General features: G+C 57.2%; 1 protein-coding gene across 5 annotated transcripts in view; it reads right to left on the minus strand.

Annotated features, from left to right (window-relative positions):
* Positions 1-15,384, minus strand: part of ARHGAP23 (Rho GTPase activating protein 23) — a 79,693-nt gene that overhangs the window by 21,110 nt on the left and 43,199 nt on the right. For 4 of the 5 annotated variants that reach the window (XM_066263802.1, XM_066263801.1, XM_066263803.1 and 1 more), the window contains 10 exons: positions 13,587-14,751; positions 11,579-11,734; positions 11,272-11,383; positions 11,021-11,078; positions 9,578-9,721; positions 3,613-3,927; positions 2,257-2,318; positions 1,839-1,969; positions 1,101-1,222; positions 590-745 (listed from right to left, as the gene is read on the minus strand). In XM_066263802.1, coding sequence (XP_066119899.1) covers positions 590-745; positions 1,101-1,222; positions 1,839-1,969; positions 2,257-2,318; positions 3,613-3,927; positions 9,578-9,721; positions 11,021-11,078; positions 11,272-11,383; positions 11,579-11,734; positions 13,587-14,751 — 2,421 coding nt within the window. The remainder of the gene's footprint in view (positions 1-589; positions 746-1,100; positions 1,223-1,838; positions 1,970-2,256; positions 2,319-3,612; positions 3,928-9,577; positions 9,722-11,020; positions 11,079-11,271; positions 11,384-11,578; positions 11,735-13,586; positions 14,752-15,384) is intronic. The other variant, XM_066263804.1, reaches the window with a different exon arrangement.

The raw sequence follows: 15,384 nt of genomic DNA on the forward strand, positions 1-15,384 counted from the left end.
GGCCACTCCCGAAACACCTGAACTTCCCTTAGCCTAAGCCTGGGGTTTGCAAACCATGGCTCATAAGCCCAATCCACCCAGCTTTTACACAGCCCTTGAGTTAAACATGGATTTTATATTTTTAAGGGATTGTGGAGGGGAAAAAAAAAAGAGTTAGAGGAAGAGGAGAAAGGTATGCAATAGAGACTGCATGGTAAGTAAAGCCTAAAATATTTACAACCTGGTCCCTTACAGAGGAGGGACATCGGCTGAGAGCAGACCTTCAGAGTCCAAGCCTTTGCCCAGGCCTTGTCTCCTGCCTGCAATGCCCGTAGCTGCTGTTCTCTGGCTTTTAATGAATTCTACTCACCGTCAAGGCCCAAAACCCTGTTGCCGGCGAGCCTCTGTCTCAGGGCTTCCTAAGCCCTGACTACATCTATCTGTTCAACTTCAGTTAGGGTGATGCCCATGCCCAAGGCTGGCCTGCAAGAGTAAGTCCCATCTTGCCCATCTTGGTGCCCTGGCCCAGTACTAGGCACACTGCTGGGCACAGTGAACACATTAGCCACACACACCACCTTGCCCTCCCCGTTCCTCCTACCATGCATACCTCATCCTGCAGGTTGATGTCACCGGGCCCGCGGTTGAGCTGCTCCTGCAGGCTGGACACGACAGCATTGTTGCCTGGCACTCGGTAAATGCCCGTAGACTCCAGCCCTCGTGCCTCCACGATGCGACAGCATGCAGCCACAATCAGGGGGACATGCTGGGGACACATGCAGAGCAGGGAGGTTAGGGAAGGTGAGAACAGCACTCTCTACCAGTGGACCAGAGGAGGGGGGCCAAGATGGGGACAGTACAAGGCCCAGTTGCTTCCAGGAACCCTATAAGGGGACAAAAGTCTCTCACAGCCTCCAGTCTGGGGACTGGAAATAACCCCCAAGCCTCACCCTGGTCTGAGAAGGGGCACTGGCCAGGGGTCAGGGGTTCAGCAGCTCTGCTGCTCCCTCTCTGGGCTTCCCCAGCTGTGTCAGGAAGACAAGGTGGACAGCTGCTTCCGAAGTCCCTCGCAGTTCCATCTCCCCCGCCTCCCCCTGCTCTGCAGTGTGGCTGGGACCCACCTGGTTCTCCGTGGCGGGCTGGCACTCCTCCAGCCGGACCCCAAACGCCCTGGGGGCTGCCTTCTTATTCTTCTTGATGATGTTAATGCCCCAGGGACTTTTGGGGGCTGCAACACTGTCATCTGGGGGGGGGAAGGCAGAGAGTGCCAGGTGAGCTGGGCCCAGGGAGGGGAGCAGCCACACTTAACCACTACATTCACACATGTTTGGACATGTGGGGACTCTATCAGAGAAGCCACCAGCATGCCGAGGACCGATGGAAAATTATACCAAATGCGAAGGCCAAGGAATGAGCGTGTTTAGTCCAAGGGAGAGAGGCCTCCAAATTATGTAAGGGCTTCTGTGTGTCCTCTAGGGCTAACGCAAGGTGGGAGCCATGGATTCCAGTACAACCAGAGGAAGAACTTTCTAACAGCCAAAAGTGTGTGAAGATGGAAAAGGCTGCTTCCTGAGAGGACAAGCTGCTGCCCCTGAAGGGACACAGCAGAGACCGGGTGACTGTCAGCAGGGAAGTCTGGGAAGGAAGTCAGGATCCAGGTCCTTCCAGTCCTTCGGCTCAGGGAGCCCCAGACCCCACAGGCATGCACAGGCGGGCAGACGCACCCGGATAACCCTGACACACACACACACACACACACACACACACACTCACAGGCCCTCCGCTCCCTTGCAGACCCACAGAGCGGATCCCAGCCTCCTACCCACACGCACATCACCCGCCTCGCAGCCACCTCCTACCCTTGCTCCCTGCAGGCTGGTCCTGAGTCCTGAGGCCACGTGCCGCACTCTGTTTGAGGAACTCAGACTTGAGGCCCCCCAGGCCACGAGAGCCTTTTGGGGAGGAATCAGCTTTGGGCCCAGAGCTATGGCTGCACAGGAAGAGGAAAAAAAAGGGGTCTTCATTTGGGTGACCCAGCATGCCACCTGCCCTGGTTCCCGCCACTTTGGGTCTCTCCTCTATCCCTGAGGGAAAGCCTCCATGCTTCTCTAGGGACTGGAGGCCTCAAGTTCCCTGCCACCCTCCCTGTGCTTAGCAGAGGGTGACCCAGGAGCTGCCCTCAGGCCTGGAGGTGAGCCAGGAGGATGACCCTAGCCTGAAGTGTCCCCACTCCCAACTACCCCATAGCCAGGACTGCTCCGTGAAGGCTGGGCTCACCTCACTTTTCGGTAATCATTAAGCTTCTTGCTGATCAGAGCTTGGTTGGCACAGCCGGGGTCCTGGAGGAAGGGGAAGAGAGAGCGAATGTGGTCAGTGCCTGCAGCCTGCCCATCCCAGGACTCATGCCTGCCCCCTGTCTCAGCCTCCCCTCCCCTCTCCTCCATCTGCCAGCTGGAGGGCACAGACCCTGGAGCGAGAAAGACCGGGGCTGGACTCCTGAGCACCCCCTCACCAGCCGTGTGACCTTGGGCAACCCACTAGCTTCTCCGAGCCTCGGTCTCCTCAGCAGTAACATGGGGGGGATAACATAGCCACCTCAGAGTTTGGGTGCAGAATTATGCACACAGCACTCATCACCGTCCTTCCAAGGCACAGGAGAGGAGACCCAAGAGGGGCCGCTATTGCAATAATGAAGGTGACTTGGGACCCTGATCATGCCCTGCTGGGGACAGCCCAGTCGGACCTCCCAGAGCAGGTGCCTAGATTCCAGGCACTTTCCTCCTTGCAATGAGGAAAGACAATGTCCTAGGGAGGGCAGAGCCTGGTTCAGTGTGATGATGTGCCCTCAACAAGAGGGTCTGTGGCCCAGAGGCTGTGCACTAACACCGCTTTCCCCATGGCCAAAGCAGGTGCCCCCTAGACCGGGCCCCATGCCCACTGTCTTCTTGGCAGAGGCCGGCCTCCATGCCTAGGACCCCACATAACTTTGTGCAGCTATGTCGAGATACATTTGTGTGGGCATTTGGCTGAGAAGGGGGTGAGCAGGCACTGAAATCCCAGCCCAGGCCTCTGGTGTGTGCAGCTGCCCAGGAAGGGGCGCCATTTTTTAAATTCTCCCAAAGTCCTTGCCAAAGCCTTGGCTCAACCCCTGCGGCCTGCTGCCAAAGGCCAAGCCTCTTGGCCTCCACCCAAGGTCAATGTGTTCATGTCCCCGCAGACAGGCCCGGCTTGTCAGAAGGGCCAGCCCCAGTTCTGGCACAGGGGCACCTCATTCTGTAAGAGATTCCATAGGAAATCACACACCCTACTGAACCTACAGTAAGAAGCCGAGACTGGCTTGGCGCTGACCTCTCTATGCCAGAGGCTGCAGTCATAATAATTAATAATAAAAATAATTACTATCATTCTGACAGTTGTTACTGTCGGTCATGGCACACTGAAGATGCCAGGAGTTCGGGGAACCACCGCATTTTCTCTTCACACCAAACCCTAGGTGGGTACAGTTGTTAGCCCATTTTACGGAAGAGGGAACCGAGGCTCGGAGTGCTGAAGGGAGGTCCGTGGCAGGTGAGAGGTGGCCCCGGGGCCTGCCCCAGCCTCCCTGGCCTGGCGGGGGCTGAGCCGGGCCCTCACCTCGCCCTCGGCCCTGCTGTTCTCCCGGATCGCTCTGATCCAGCCCAGCATGTCATCCCGGTCCTCAGCCTGAAAGAGATATTCACAGAAGTCAGCGGTGGTCAGCCGGAACACGTGCCTCCTCTTGGTCTCGCTGTAGGAGATGTCCACCAGGCAGGAGCCGATGCAGACGGGCGCCGCCTCGTCCTCACCTGCGACGGCCGCCGCCCCCGCCGCTGCCGGCCCGGGCTCCCGCCGCTCCTTGCTCAGCGAGAGGGAGCGCGCCCGCAGCGCGGCGTACACCCGCTTCCACTGGCGCAGGCCGCCGCCCGCTTTCTGCAGGGAGACACGGGGAGGGGGAGACAGGGGAGGCGCGTGTGAGGGGCGGGGCCTGCCTCCCCGCCCCGGAGCGGGAGGGGGCGGGGCTGGACGCTGGAGACAGTGGACAGACACCCCATGGCCCGCCAGGAGTCCCTCTCCTTCCATCCGGCCAGAACCTCCAACTTTTTCAGCCTCTCACCTGCCTGGACACCTGTCAGGACACCCTGACATCGTTCTCAGTACCCCCACAGGGTCCGCACTTTAAAAATTAGCATCCTTAAAGACTAGCTAGCATCAAAACTCCTCCAGGTTGGCAATGCCCAGAGAACCAGCCCTGGCTCTGGGAGGGCAATCCGGCCCCACCCAGCATGAGCCACCTTACATAAAACCCTTATAAAGCCATTCCTAGTCCACGTATGCTTCTCTTCACAGCAGAACCGATCAAGAGTGTGTCAACTGCACTCACTCTCCCTGCTTCCTTGCCTCTCACTCAAAGCTCCACACCGTATCCCTTCCTAGAAGTCACAGGTCACCCACGCCTCCAATGTAGCAGCTTCGTGTCCCTTCTGTGCCCTTAACCTCTCTAAAGCATTTGTCCGTGCCTTTCCTCTTCAAACCCTCTGCCGGCACCTGGGACCACATGGTCCTTCGTTTTCCTCCTAATTCCATTGGCTCCTTCTCACTCTCCTCCTCTGCACCAGGGTTCTCAGCAGGGCTGAATCACCCCCAGGGGATGTTCTTGGTTGTCACACCTGGGGAAGTGTTGTGGCATCTCCTGGGTAGAGGCCAGGGTGCTAACAGTCCCTGATGCTCAGGACAGCTCCCACAACACAGATCCATCTGACCCCAAATGTCCACAGAGCTGAGGCTGGGACCTTGCCCTAAAGGATGGGAGCTCCAGAACTTTGTCCTTGGCTCCCTCTCCCTGCATGCCTCCCCCATGACATCATCTGTCTGCCTGCGGTGATTCCCAGTGTCTCCCCAGCCCAAGTCCTGTACTTCCTGCTCCCTGTACAGCTTCTCCACTTGCACGGCCCACAGGCACTGCTTAGCACGGGGCACTTGAGTTCCACCATCAAACCTATTCTCCACCCTGCCACCCCATCTTTTCCAGCTCATGAAATCCACCCAATTGCCCACCTGAAATTTATTAAATCCACCTGAACGTTGCCCTTGACTCCTCCCTTTTCCTCGCCTCTGACATCCAATTTATCAGGAAGTCACTTCTGCTTCCCAAACATCACCTGTCTCCATCATTCCTGCTACCACCTTGTCCATGCCATCAACACCTCTTTTCTGGACAACCGCACAACCTTCCCAGGCTCTACTCTCACCCTCTACAATCTGTGCTTTGACCAGCAGCTGCAGCCATGGTTTTAACTGAGAGCATGACCTGTGGTGGCGCAGTGAATAAAGTCTCAACCTGGAATGCTAAGGTTGCTGGTTCGAAACCCTGGGCTTGCCCGGTCAAGGCATGTTACAGGAAGCAACGACTATGAGGTATTTCTGGCTCCTCACTCTCTCTTCTCTCTCTCTAGAATCAGCAAATAAAATATTTAATATATTTATGTATATATATATATAACTGAGACCATGTCTCTCCCTTGCTTAGTGCCCTCTCATGGGCTCTCACCATCTTGGCATCAGATCTAAGTAAGGACTCTGTCATGTGGTCTCTCCTTTTTCCTCCCTGCATCAAGCCACAGGGCCTTCCGCAATAAACAAGCCAAGCTCACCCTTTCTAAGGCCTTTGTACTTGCTGTTGCTTCTGCCTGGAGCCCCTTCTCTTGTTTCATGTGGATGCCCCCTTCCAGTCCTTCAGGTCTGGGCTCAAATGTCACCAACACCCCTTCCTTTGCGAGGCTCTCTCTGACCATTTTTTTCCTAGAGGCAGTCACGTCCCCTGACTTAAAGACAATCACGTCACCCTGTTTGTTTTCCCTGGGTGCTTACTGCAATCTCAGGCAATGCTGGCTGAGGAATTCTCTGGTGCTGCATACGGTAAGGCCTTTAGGGCAGAAAGCTTGTTGTCCTCTCAGTCCATATCCCCAGATCCTAGAGCCTCGACAGGCGCATGGTAAGTGCCCATCAATATCTCCTGAATAAACTGATGAATCATCCTCAGAGCACCATAAGGGCAGGGGCTCCATCTCAGACAGAGTCCTTTTCTTTGGCTGGTGGCTCACGTACCACTCCACACTCAGCACAAGCCTCTGCCCTCAGAGCAAACTGGGTGAATACAGTCACGTCTGGTTGTGAGCTCTGCCCATCACCAGGCCTGGGGACCACAGACCTGTCAGAAGAATGAGGTTGTAACAAGGGTGCCTCTTTTAAGACTGAAACATGGCCCTGGCCAGTTGGCTCAGTGGTAGAGCGTCAGCCCGGTGTGTGGAAGTCCCAGGTTCAATTCCCGGTCAGGGCACACAGGAAAAGTGGCCACCTGCTTCTCCACCCCTCCCCCTTCCCTTCCCTCTCTCTCTCTTCACCTCCCGCAGCCATGGTTCGAGCAAGTTGGCCCCAGGTGCTGAGGATGGCTCCATGGCCTCGCCTCAGGTGCTAGAATAGCTTGGTTGTCAAGCAATGGAGCAACGCCCCAGATGGGCAGAGCATCACCCCATAGAGGGCTTGCTGGGTGGATCCCAGTTGAAACACATATAGGAGTCTGTCTCTCTGCCTCTCCACCTCCCACTTAATAATAAATAAATAAATGACTGAACAGATAAGTGACCTTGGACCAGTCAAGCCCTCTCCCCTAGCCTCAGTGTTCCTCACTGCTAAAATGGGAGGTGAACTAGCTGGTCTCCAAGGTCACATCCAGCTCAAGTGCTGGGTCTGTGGCTGCAAGGCCATGTTACACACACACACACACACACACACACACACACGCATCCCACTTGATAGTCAATGTCTTTGAAAGAAACTGGGTAATCGGGTGGGGGGAGGCACCCAAGAGAGGCTGAATTTGTGGAAACAGACGACATCTGGCTGGCAGTCAGGACCCTGAACAGACCAAGGGCCTGAAGTGACTTGAGGACCCGTCTCCTAACTCCCAGGCCGTGGTACCAAGGGGACTAGTGAAACTGAGCTCTGGCCAGGATGGGAGTGGAAACCCTTGTTATCCAGAACTGGCCAACGAGCAGGAAGGAGCCAGCTCTCTCTCTGCCCAGGAGACACTATGGCTGAGCTTCCAAGGCCATCTGGAGCTTGGGGACAGGCTACCTGCCACGCAGGGGCAGCAGCTCTCAAAGGCCCTCCAAGGGGCTCAAATGTTGGGCTAGAAGGGCTTGTTTACACCGGCTCACCTTCCTCAGCCACACAGCTGGCTGGCCCCGCTGCCCCTCCTGCATTACTCCTCCTGGCCCACTGCCATCGTGTTGGCTCTCCTCTTTGGCCTCCATCCCCCCACTTCCTTTCAAGGTGCAGCCTCTCTCTTGCCCTCTCCTCCGTGCACACCCTCATGGACAGATCCAGGTGGGTCTCCATCTTGAGCGCCACACCCTTGGAGCCTCTGTCCCCAGGACACCTCCACCCTTGGATTCCACAAGACCCTAAAAGGAACCTCTTGGCTCCCTTTCCCCAAACCTGTCCCTCCAGTGACTGTGGCTCAGGGGAGGGTCCCACAACCCACCACCCCAAAGCCCAAGCTGGGACCCCAGGAACCAGCATTGCCTCCCCTATCCTCCCTCACCCCCGGCCGTCAGCACACCCAGACCTTTCTTCCCCTTCAGTCTCCCCAAATTGTCCCCTCCCCTTTGGCCTCACGCCACAGTCTTGGTCAGGCCCCCCACCCTTGCTCACCTGGATAATAGCAGTGGCATTGTCTCTTCCTGTCACAGGTGCAACCCTTGCCTCCTGGGTTCAGACACATCTCCCCCCCATTTAAACCCCAGTAAAGACTTGCCCTGAGTGACAGGGCTCCCCCTGCAGGCGCCCCACTCCCTGCTGTGGCCTCCACCTCCTGCCCTGTCTCCCAGCCACGCAGCACCCCGCCCCCCTGCTCCAGACCATCCGGAAGGGCATCTCCCCTGTCAGACCACTCCCCTCCCTCCCAGCTAGGTGGATGCTCACACCGCCTTCATGTCTCACCCACTGCACTGAGGCTAGGGTCACCTACAGCATGCTCCTGCCCTGGACGCCCCCCTCATAACAGCCAGGCACTAGTAACTGTTATGCAACACTTAAGCTATCTCTGCTCATCATGAACCCCAGCAGGGCAGGACTGGCCTGGCTCCCTCACCCCGAAATCCCCAGAACCTCAACTGAGAATTAGGGCGGGCCACACCCTTAGTCATTATCCACGCCTGGAGATGGGGGGCAGATGACCCAGCCCTGTCTGGACGACACATCTCCCTTCACTTTCAGCCCTCGGAGTAGAAAAACATAGTCTCCGTCTTACAGATCGGAGAACTGGGGCTCGGAAGTTAAGGACCTTATGCCCAAAGCTTTATGCTTGATAAGTGGCTGGGCAGGAATTCCATGTCTGTCTGGCTTCAAAGCTTATGTTCTTTCTGCATAAAAGACCCTTAGAAGGCAGGGAGGAAAATTCAAGTAATAGCAACAAGCGGAATAGCAACTCCCCATGCCAGGCACTGGGTAAATCCACCTCATTTAATCCTCAGCAACAGCCAGACCTGCGGTGGCGCAGTGGGTGAAGTGTCGCCCTGGAATGCTGAGGTTGCCAGTTTGAACCCCCAGGCTTACCTGGCCAAGGGTGATACCTACTGGCCATTTTTGGGGTAATCTATCAACCAAGGATCACTGTGGGATGGGAGTTGATGTTTCTTGTTCCTCTCCCCTTCTCTCTCTTTCCCCCCCCCTCTCTCTCCCCTCTCTAAAATGAATAAATAAGATATTTTTTAAAAAATCCTCAGCAACAGGCATACGAGCTAGGGATTATTATTACAGACGAGGGAACTGAGTCACAGGCAGGTGAGTCACCCAAGCTTCCCCCCCAGCAACCCGTGTGGCAGTCAAGAGACAAGCCCAGGGTATGACAGTCACTGTGCTCAGCGTTCCCCCCGGCTGCTCGGAGACACAGCAGCGACTGCCCCCGCAGTCACCGCGCTGGCCTGGAGCGGGGGTTCCACCTCCACAAACCAGGGGCCCGCCCTCTCCCTACGGACCCTGCCTGTCTTCTCCCACCCTCCAGCCCTGGGCCCAGGCCCCTTCGTCTCTCACCTGGGTCTCTGTGGCAGCTCCTAACTGGTCTGGCCTCCACTTTGGCCGCTCTCTACTTCGCTCCCCAGGAAGCCACATGAAACAGGCCCCAGGGGCTTAGCTGCCTTTAGGATGAAGACTAAAGGCTGATCTCTGCTCTCTTTGGGGGCCCTAGCCTCCCCTAAAAGAATCTCTCTGGCCTTGCTCTATCATTTCCCATGAACCCTACTGGCCATTTTGGGGGTGATGTATCAACCAAGGATCACTGCGGGATGGTTTGGTCAGAATTCCAAGCAAGCACAACTTGATCAGATCCATCCCACAGAACTGACCTCCTTTTCATTTCTTTCGGTCCCCCAGAAGTTCTTCCTAGCATGTAACCTCTACGCCTCCTGCTACCGCCTCAGCCAGTTTCTCTTTGGCTCCAGAGGCTGTGAGGTGAGAAGCTGGAGAGTTCTGCTGGGTTCAGCTTCCATCCACCTTCACCTTATTCCTCCAGCCATCTTACCTTCCCCTTTTTGGTGAGGACCTGCTTATAATATAACCAGCCTTCTCTCCTGATATCGCTGAAGGTCGTGTCTGAGAGGTCAGAGGTTGAGTGTCGCTTAGAAGGAGCATCAACATCTTCGGAAGTGCCCCAGCTATCCAAGGACTGCAGCAAGAAAACAGAGAATGACTTAAGGTGTGTCTCCCACAGTGCCAGCATCTCAGGAACCCCATGGACCACTCACAGCCACACGAGCCTGGCGTATGCCTGCACTCTGCTCTGCTGTGCTGTGTGGCCTCATGGCCTTTCTTGCCCTCTCTGAACCTCTGGGTTGAGGTCATGAGACATATGTACTGGGGAAGCCAGAAAGGAGGAAAGGCTCTGACCTGCAGACCACATACCTCACCATGCCAGAAAAGCCAAATTGAAGCCTCCCTTAATTTTATAGCCTTGAAGGAATTAAGGAAACAGAGGAAATGATTGTGTCAACACTAAGTTAAATAAACAGAGGAAGTTGGAACATCAACAAAGACTGAGTTAGCGGCCCAGGTAGTCATGTCCACAAAGAGTTAAACAGAGGAAATGATGGTGTCAATAGGACTCCAGCCCCAGAGATGTTAAGGGAGAATTAAGTAAGCAGAGGAAGTTATCAGGAATAAGCCAGGTGACAGTATCATCAAGGTGTTAAACAGACCAAAGATACTGAGAATTTGAATTAAGATAGCTTTTCCTGTTCGTCCATAATCAAGGAGTTAAGGCTATTTCAGAACTGACCTAAGGTTTCCCCAGGTGCTGAGGCTGGAGACTCTAGCTTCTCCATCATCTTCAACCCTGTGCCCCCACTTTCTGATGTCCCTAGTCCCCGAAGACACCACTCAAATGCTGACCAAGTGCAGGCACTATTTTCGGCACCCACAGAGATCAAGCAGCAAACACACCAACAAGATCCCTGCCCTCATGGAGCTTATGTTCCAGGAAGGAACAGGCAGGGAAGGAGATGGATGCATAAGTTACAGAACATGAAAGAGCTAAGGAGGAAAACAGAGTGGCAAACGGAGGCATAAAGTGTCAGGAGAGGAGTGGCGGCTGAAATGTAATGGAAGGCCTTAAAAAACCTGAAGAAAGTGAAAAAGTGAGTCATGTGGCTGGGGCGGGGGCCAGGAAAGGGGCATTCTAGGCAGCGGAACTACAGCCGAGGCCTTGGCCGGGAGGGTGCCCGTGTCTTTAAGTGATGACAGAGCCCGTGGAGGAGGGAGGGTCACGTGGTTGATACGAGGGTGGGTGGGTGGTGCAGGCAGAAAGAAGAGGGTGGGAACCGGAAGAGCCCATTTCAGATGATAGAGGCCATAGGCCTGGAGCCTGTGCCAAGGCCCCGCCCAGCACTCCGACACCCTTGCCTACACACACACACACACACACACACACACACACACACACACGCACACGCACACACGCGCCACTCACCCCATCAGTAAAGAAGCTTCGAAGCATCCGCAAGCTGGGTACTCGGTTTGGCAGGCGCCTGGGGAGCAAGGACGGAGAGTGAGGGATGTGGGAAGCAGAGTTAGGGCTCCTGAACCATCCCCCCAAGTCCCAAGGCTCAGAGGCCTTGCAGGGAGGAGGCTCACTGCCCTGGTGTGTCAAGGACCCCAGGACTGGGAGCCCCGCCCACAGCCCAGTCCTGCTGGCTGTGACAGACCCACCCCCGTCCTCACCGAAGAGCCTTGCCCTCCTCCCGGAAGGTGTTGAGCCCGTCATCGCAGGACTTGGAGCGCTCCGTGGTGATGGCCAGTAGGTAAGAGGAGCGTCGGCCAGCCTTGATGCTGCCTGCAGAACCGCCCGCATCGGGCCACATGGTCAGGGGGGCTGCAGGCTGCGGCTTCCCTGGAGCCCTCCTGTCGGGGCAGGGCCAGGAGCCGAAGCCAGCCAGAAGAGGTCAGACAGCAGGTAGCAGACTCAAAAGAAACTGTGGGGACCAGGCAGCCAAGGGGAGGGTGGGGCTGGGGGGTGGGGTGCACTCACTGCAGTCCTGGGAGTAATGGCGGCCGAGGGCAAAGGTGAAGGTTGGGGAGGATGGGCTGGTGCCCAGGACGGGAGCCGAGTTCATGGCACTGGAGACCACAGCAGAGGCAGGGACGTGCTTGGCTTGTAGGTCAATGCTGGGGCTGGTGGGCTCATCTGTGAGAATGGAGGAGTGGTGGGTGAAGGTGGTAGAAAGCTGAGCCTGCCTGCTCCCCGCCCCGAGCCTTGCCTCCGGGCCTAGGCCACCTCCCCAAGGCCTCTCAGGTCTCCAGCGCCCTGCTGACAACATGTCCACAGCCAATGGTGCCCACCAACCAGACTGTGGTCGTGGAGGTTCGGCCCTGCCCCCTCCATCCCACTAGGAGCGCCCAGGCAAGGGGTTGAGCCACCCTCCTTAGGCCAGGCTACAGAGGGCAGGAACTGTATCTCCCCCACCAGGGCGGAGCCTCTTGAGGACAAGGACTGTCTCTTCCCCCAGCAGACTGGGAGCTTCTCGAAGTTTAAGACCATCTTCTGCATTAGCTGGGGGCTCCTCGAGGAGGGGCGAAGTTTCCCCCTCGGACTGGGAGCTTACTAAGGCTGTGTCTGCCCACTCGGACCGCAGGCTGGCTGTGGGAGGCCAGGGCACGGTCTCCTCTCCCTCACTCCATGGCTAAACTACAGCGAGCTCACCCCCTCCGCCCCGCCTACCACTTCTCAGCTCCTGGCTCCCGGTCCCACGGCCTCGCGTGGGGTCTTTCTCCCAAGCTCCTGGACCCAGCCCCGTCCATCCTGCTCCCTCAGGAGCGCCTCATATTTGGAAAACCCTAAACCTTTTCCTGCCCCACTCCCTGTCATTCCCAAACGGAGGTGAGGCATCACCCCCCAGGGAGGCATGAAACCTGGGAACCGCCCACCCTCTCCACCCTCTCGCCTTTCCCTTATCCAACATCTGTTCTAGAGGCTGCCAGCTTTCAGCGTCCCCTCTGCTCTCAGGATAAAGTCCACACTCCCTAGAGTCTGACAAGGCGCCTCTGGGCCCATCCTGATGACCTGGAAGGGCTTCCTGCCTCCATCACTTCCAGGTCCTTGCATATTCTAGTCTCTCCCTGAACATTCCTCTCCTAGTGGATTCCTTCTCGACCTTCAAGGCTTAGCCAAAACCTCCTTTCTCCAAGGTTCTCTCCTTGGCCACCATGCCCCAGTCTAGGCTCTGTGGCCTTTCTCCGTCTCCTAGAGCTCCCGGTACTCCCACCACACACCCATCCCACTGGATTGCTTTTGTCTGATCATATATCTCCCCGTTGGGTCATACACTCCAGCACAGCATGGAGCCTAGCACAGTGCCTGACAAAATTCTTGCTGGATGGATGGAAGGCTGGAGAGTGGATAGGAAAACAGAGTAAAAGGAACAAAGGAAGGATAAAAGAATGGAAAGAAGGAAGAAAGAAATGAAAAAACAAAGGAGAGAGATAGAAAAAGAAGAAAGGAAAAATGGATGGGTGGGTGACGGATGGATGGATGGATGGTTGGATGGATGGGTGGATGGGTGGGTGGGTGGATGGATGGATGGATGGGTGGGTGACGGATGGATGGATGGATGGATGGATGGATGGATGGATGGATGGATGGGTGGATGGATGGATGGATGGATGGGTGGATGGATGGATGGATGGGTGGATGGGTGGGTGGATGGATGGATGGATGGATGGGTGGGTGGGTGGATGGGTGGGTGGGTGGATGGGTGGATGGATGGATGGATGGATGGGTGGGTGGATGGGTGGATGGATGGATGGATGGATGGGTGGGTGGATGAATGGGTGGATGGATGGGTGGATGGGTGGGTGGATGGATAGATGGGTGGGTGGGTGGGTGGGTGGATGAATGGATGGACGGACGGACGGGTGGATGAATAGACAGAGAAAGAGTTGGATTCTATCAGCACCCAACCCAGAGTTTTGCCACGGTGACAGGTGGGTGGGCGCAGACAACCAAGTCTCCCAAGACGGCCCCCTACACCATCACTCACCAATGAAGGGGATGGAAGCCAGAGAGTCTTCTGTAGTGGCCAAAGGGGCCACCTTCCTGCCCAGGCGTTCCCCTCGCCCGCTGGTCTCTGGCTCTGGGGACTCATCACCAAACCCACGATTCATCTGTCTTGCAGGGGGCATCTGGACCTTGCGGCCTGTCGGAGGCTTCTGCCTCAGGACCACCTCGTCGCGACGCTCCTCAGTGGGAGGCTCCAGGGCCCGGGTGCTGGGTTCTGGCCGGACAACCCTGGGTGCTTCCGAGGCCTCTGGCAGAAACGGCGCAGAGGACTGGGCCAAGTTGAAAGTGGGCAGCCCCCCAAAGGGGGAGTCCCGGAAGGAGAGTGCATGTAGGAGGCCAGTCCGGCGCTGGAATGACGGACTGTAGCTCCGGTACCCGACGTACCCCATATCATCCAGGCCCTGCAGACCGGGTGGGGGTGGGGCCTGGGGCCCAGGCAGGTCTCTGGGTGGGCAGGCAGGAGTGCGGGAAGATGGACGTTGGGAAGCCCAGCCACAGCGCTCGAAGCTGGGTGACACCAGTGTCCCTGGTCCCAGTGCCTCAGCTGAGTGGGTGGCCCGGCTCAGGTAGTCGTCAGAGCGAGCGCGGTGCCAGCCCTCCTGGCCCAGCTGGCTCAAGGCACCCTGGGAGGTGGAGCAGGGCCATGGGTGGCGAGCAGTCACATCCTCCAATCGGTCCTGGGAGGCGCTGCGGGCCCTAGGGGGCATGGCAGGGCACCGTCTCTCCCCCGCCCTGCGGGGTACCTGGTTCGACAGCCAGTGTGACAAGGCCTGCTGGCACTCCAGTCTGCTTGGGGGCACCCGGCTGCCAGTCTCCGGGAAGGCACGGGGTGTCCGGGGCTCTGAGGGAAGGTGGGGGAAGGCACCAGGGCTGGGGCGGGGCTGGCTCATCCCCAAGGAGGGGTTGTCCAAATGGGCACGGGCAGCAGATGGGACGCGGGGCCCCGGGTCACTCCAGACAGCAAGACTCCGGGGGTCACTGGGCAGTGCTGACAGGGGCTCAGGCACCATAGTGGCCCAGGCGGAGACCCGGGCTGGTGGGGCGTAGGTCTTTCGAGGGTAGCAGATCGGGGGCGGCTCTGGTATGCTCTGGGCCTCTCCAGAATATGGCTGGTTCCCCTTCAGGTAGGCATCCTGGGAGTAGGCCTGGTGGGGGACAGAGGCAGGTGAGCAGAGCTGGCAGGTGCCCCAGGGCAGGGCTATAGCAGCCCTGAGAGTTCAGGATGACAGAGAAGGGCCTGAAGGGAGAAGACCCAGCCGGAGGAGTCTTGAGTGGGTGGGGGTAGGAAGGTGTACTCCAAAGAGAGTGGGGTGGGGGACAGAAATACGAGGCCCTTGAGAGTTACACACAGACACAGACACACACACACACACACACACACATACACACACACACTCACTCACTCACTGGGGAAAGAGCCAGGATTTCTCTAAGACTTATGACAAGGACTGCCTTTAGCCACAAACATTCCAACATCTGTTTTCTCGGGTCCTCCCCCCATGCTGGCCTCAGCTGCCTCCCTGTTTCCTTATGTCCAACAGTGCCCACAGCCCCTTGGGCGGAGCTGGGAAGCCCCACCAGAGACCAGTTAAGGTGGCAGATAACAGAAGGAAGCCGATTAAGGGGTGTGTCTAGGGAGGGGTGTTGGGGTGGGCCACTGGCAAGCCCAGCCGTCCCACTGTCCCCTGGGTGGGAAGCTGGGGGTCTGATTCTTGGACCACTGGGCTGAGGAGGAACTAGCTCACCTCTTGCTCCCTCTGGGCCAGGATGGGGGAGGG

Source organism: Saccopteryx bilineata, chromosome 2, assembly GCF_036850765.1.
Source record: "Saccopteryx bilineata isolate mSacBil1 chromosome 2, mSacBil1_pri_phased_curated, whole genome shotgun sequence".
NCBI classification, from domain to species: domain Eukaryota; kingdom Metazoa; phylum Chordata; class Mammalia; order Chiroptera; family Emballonuridae; genus Saccopteryx; species Saccopteryx bilineata.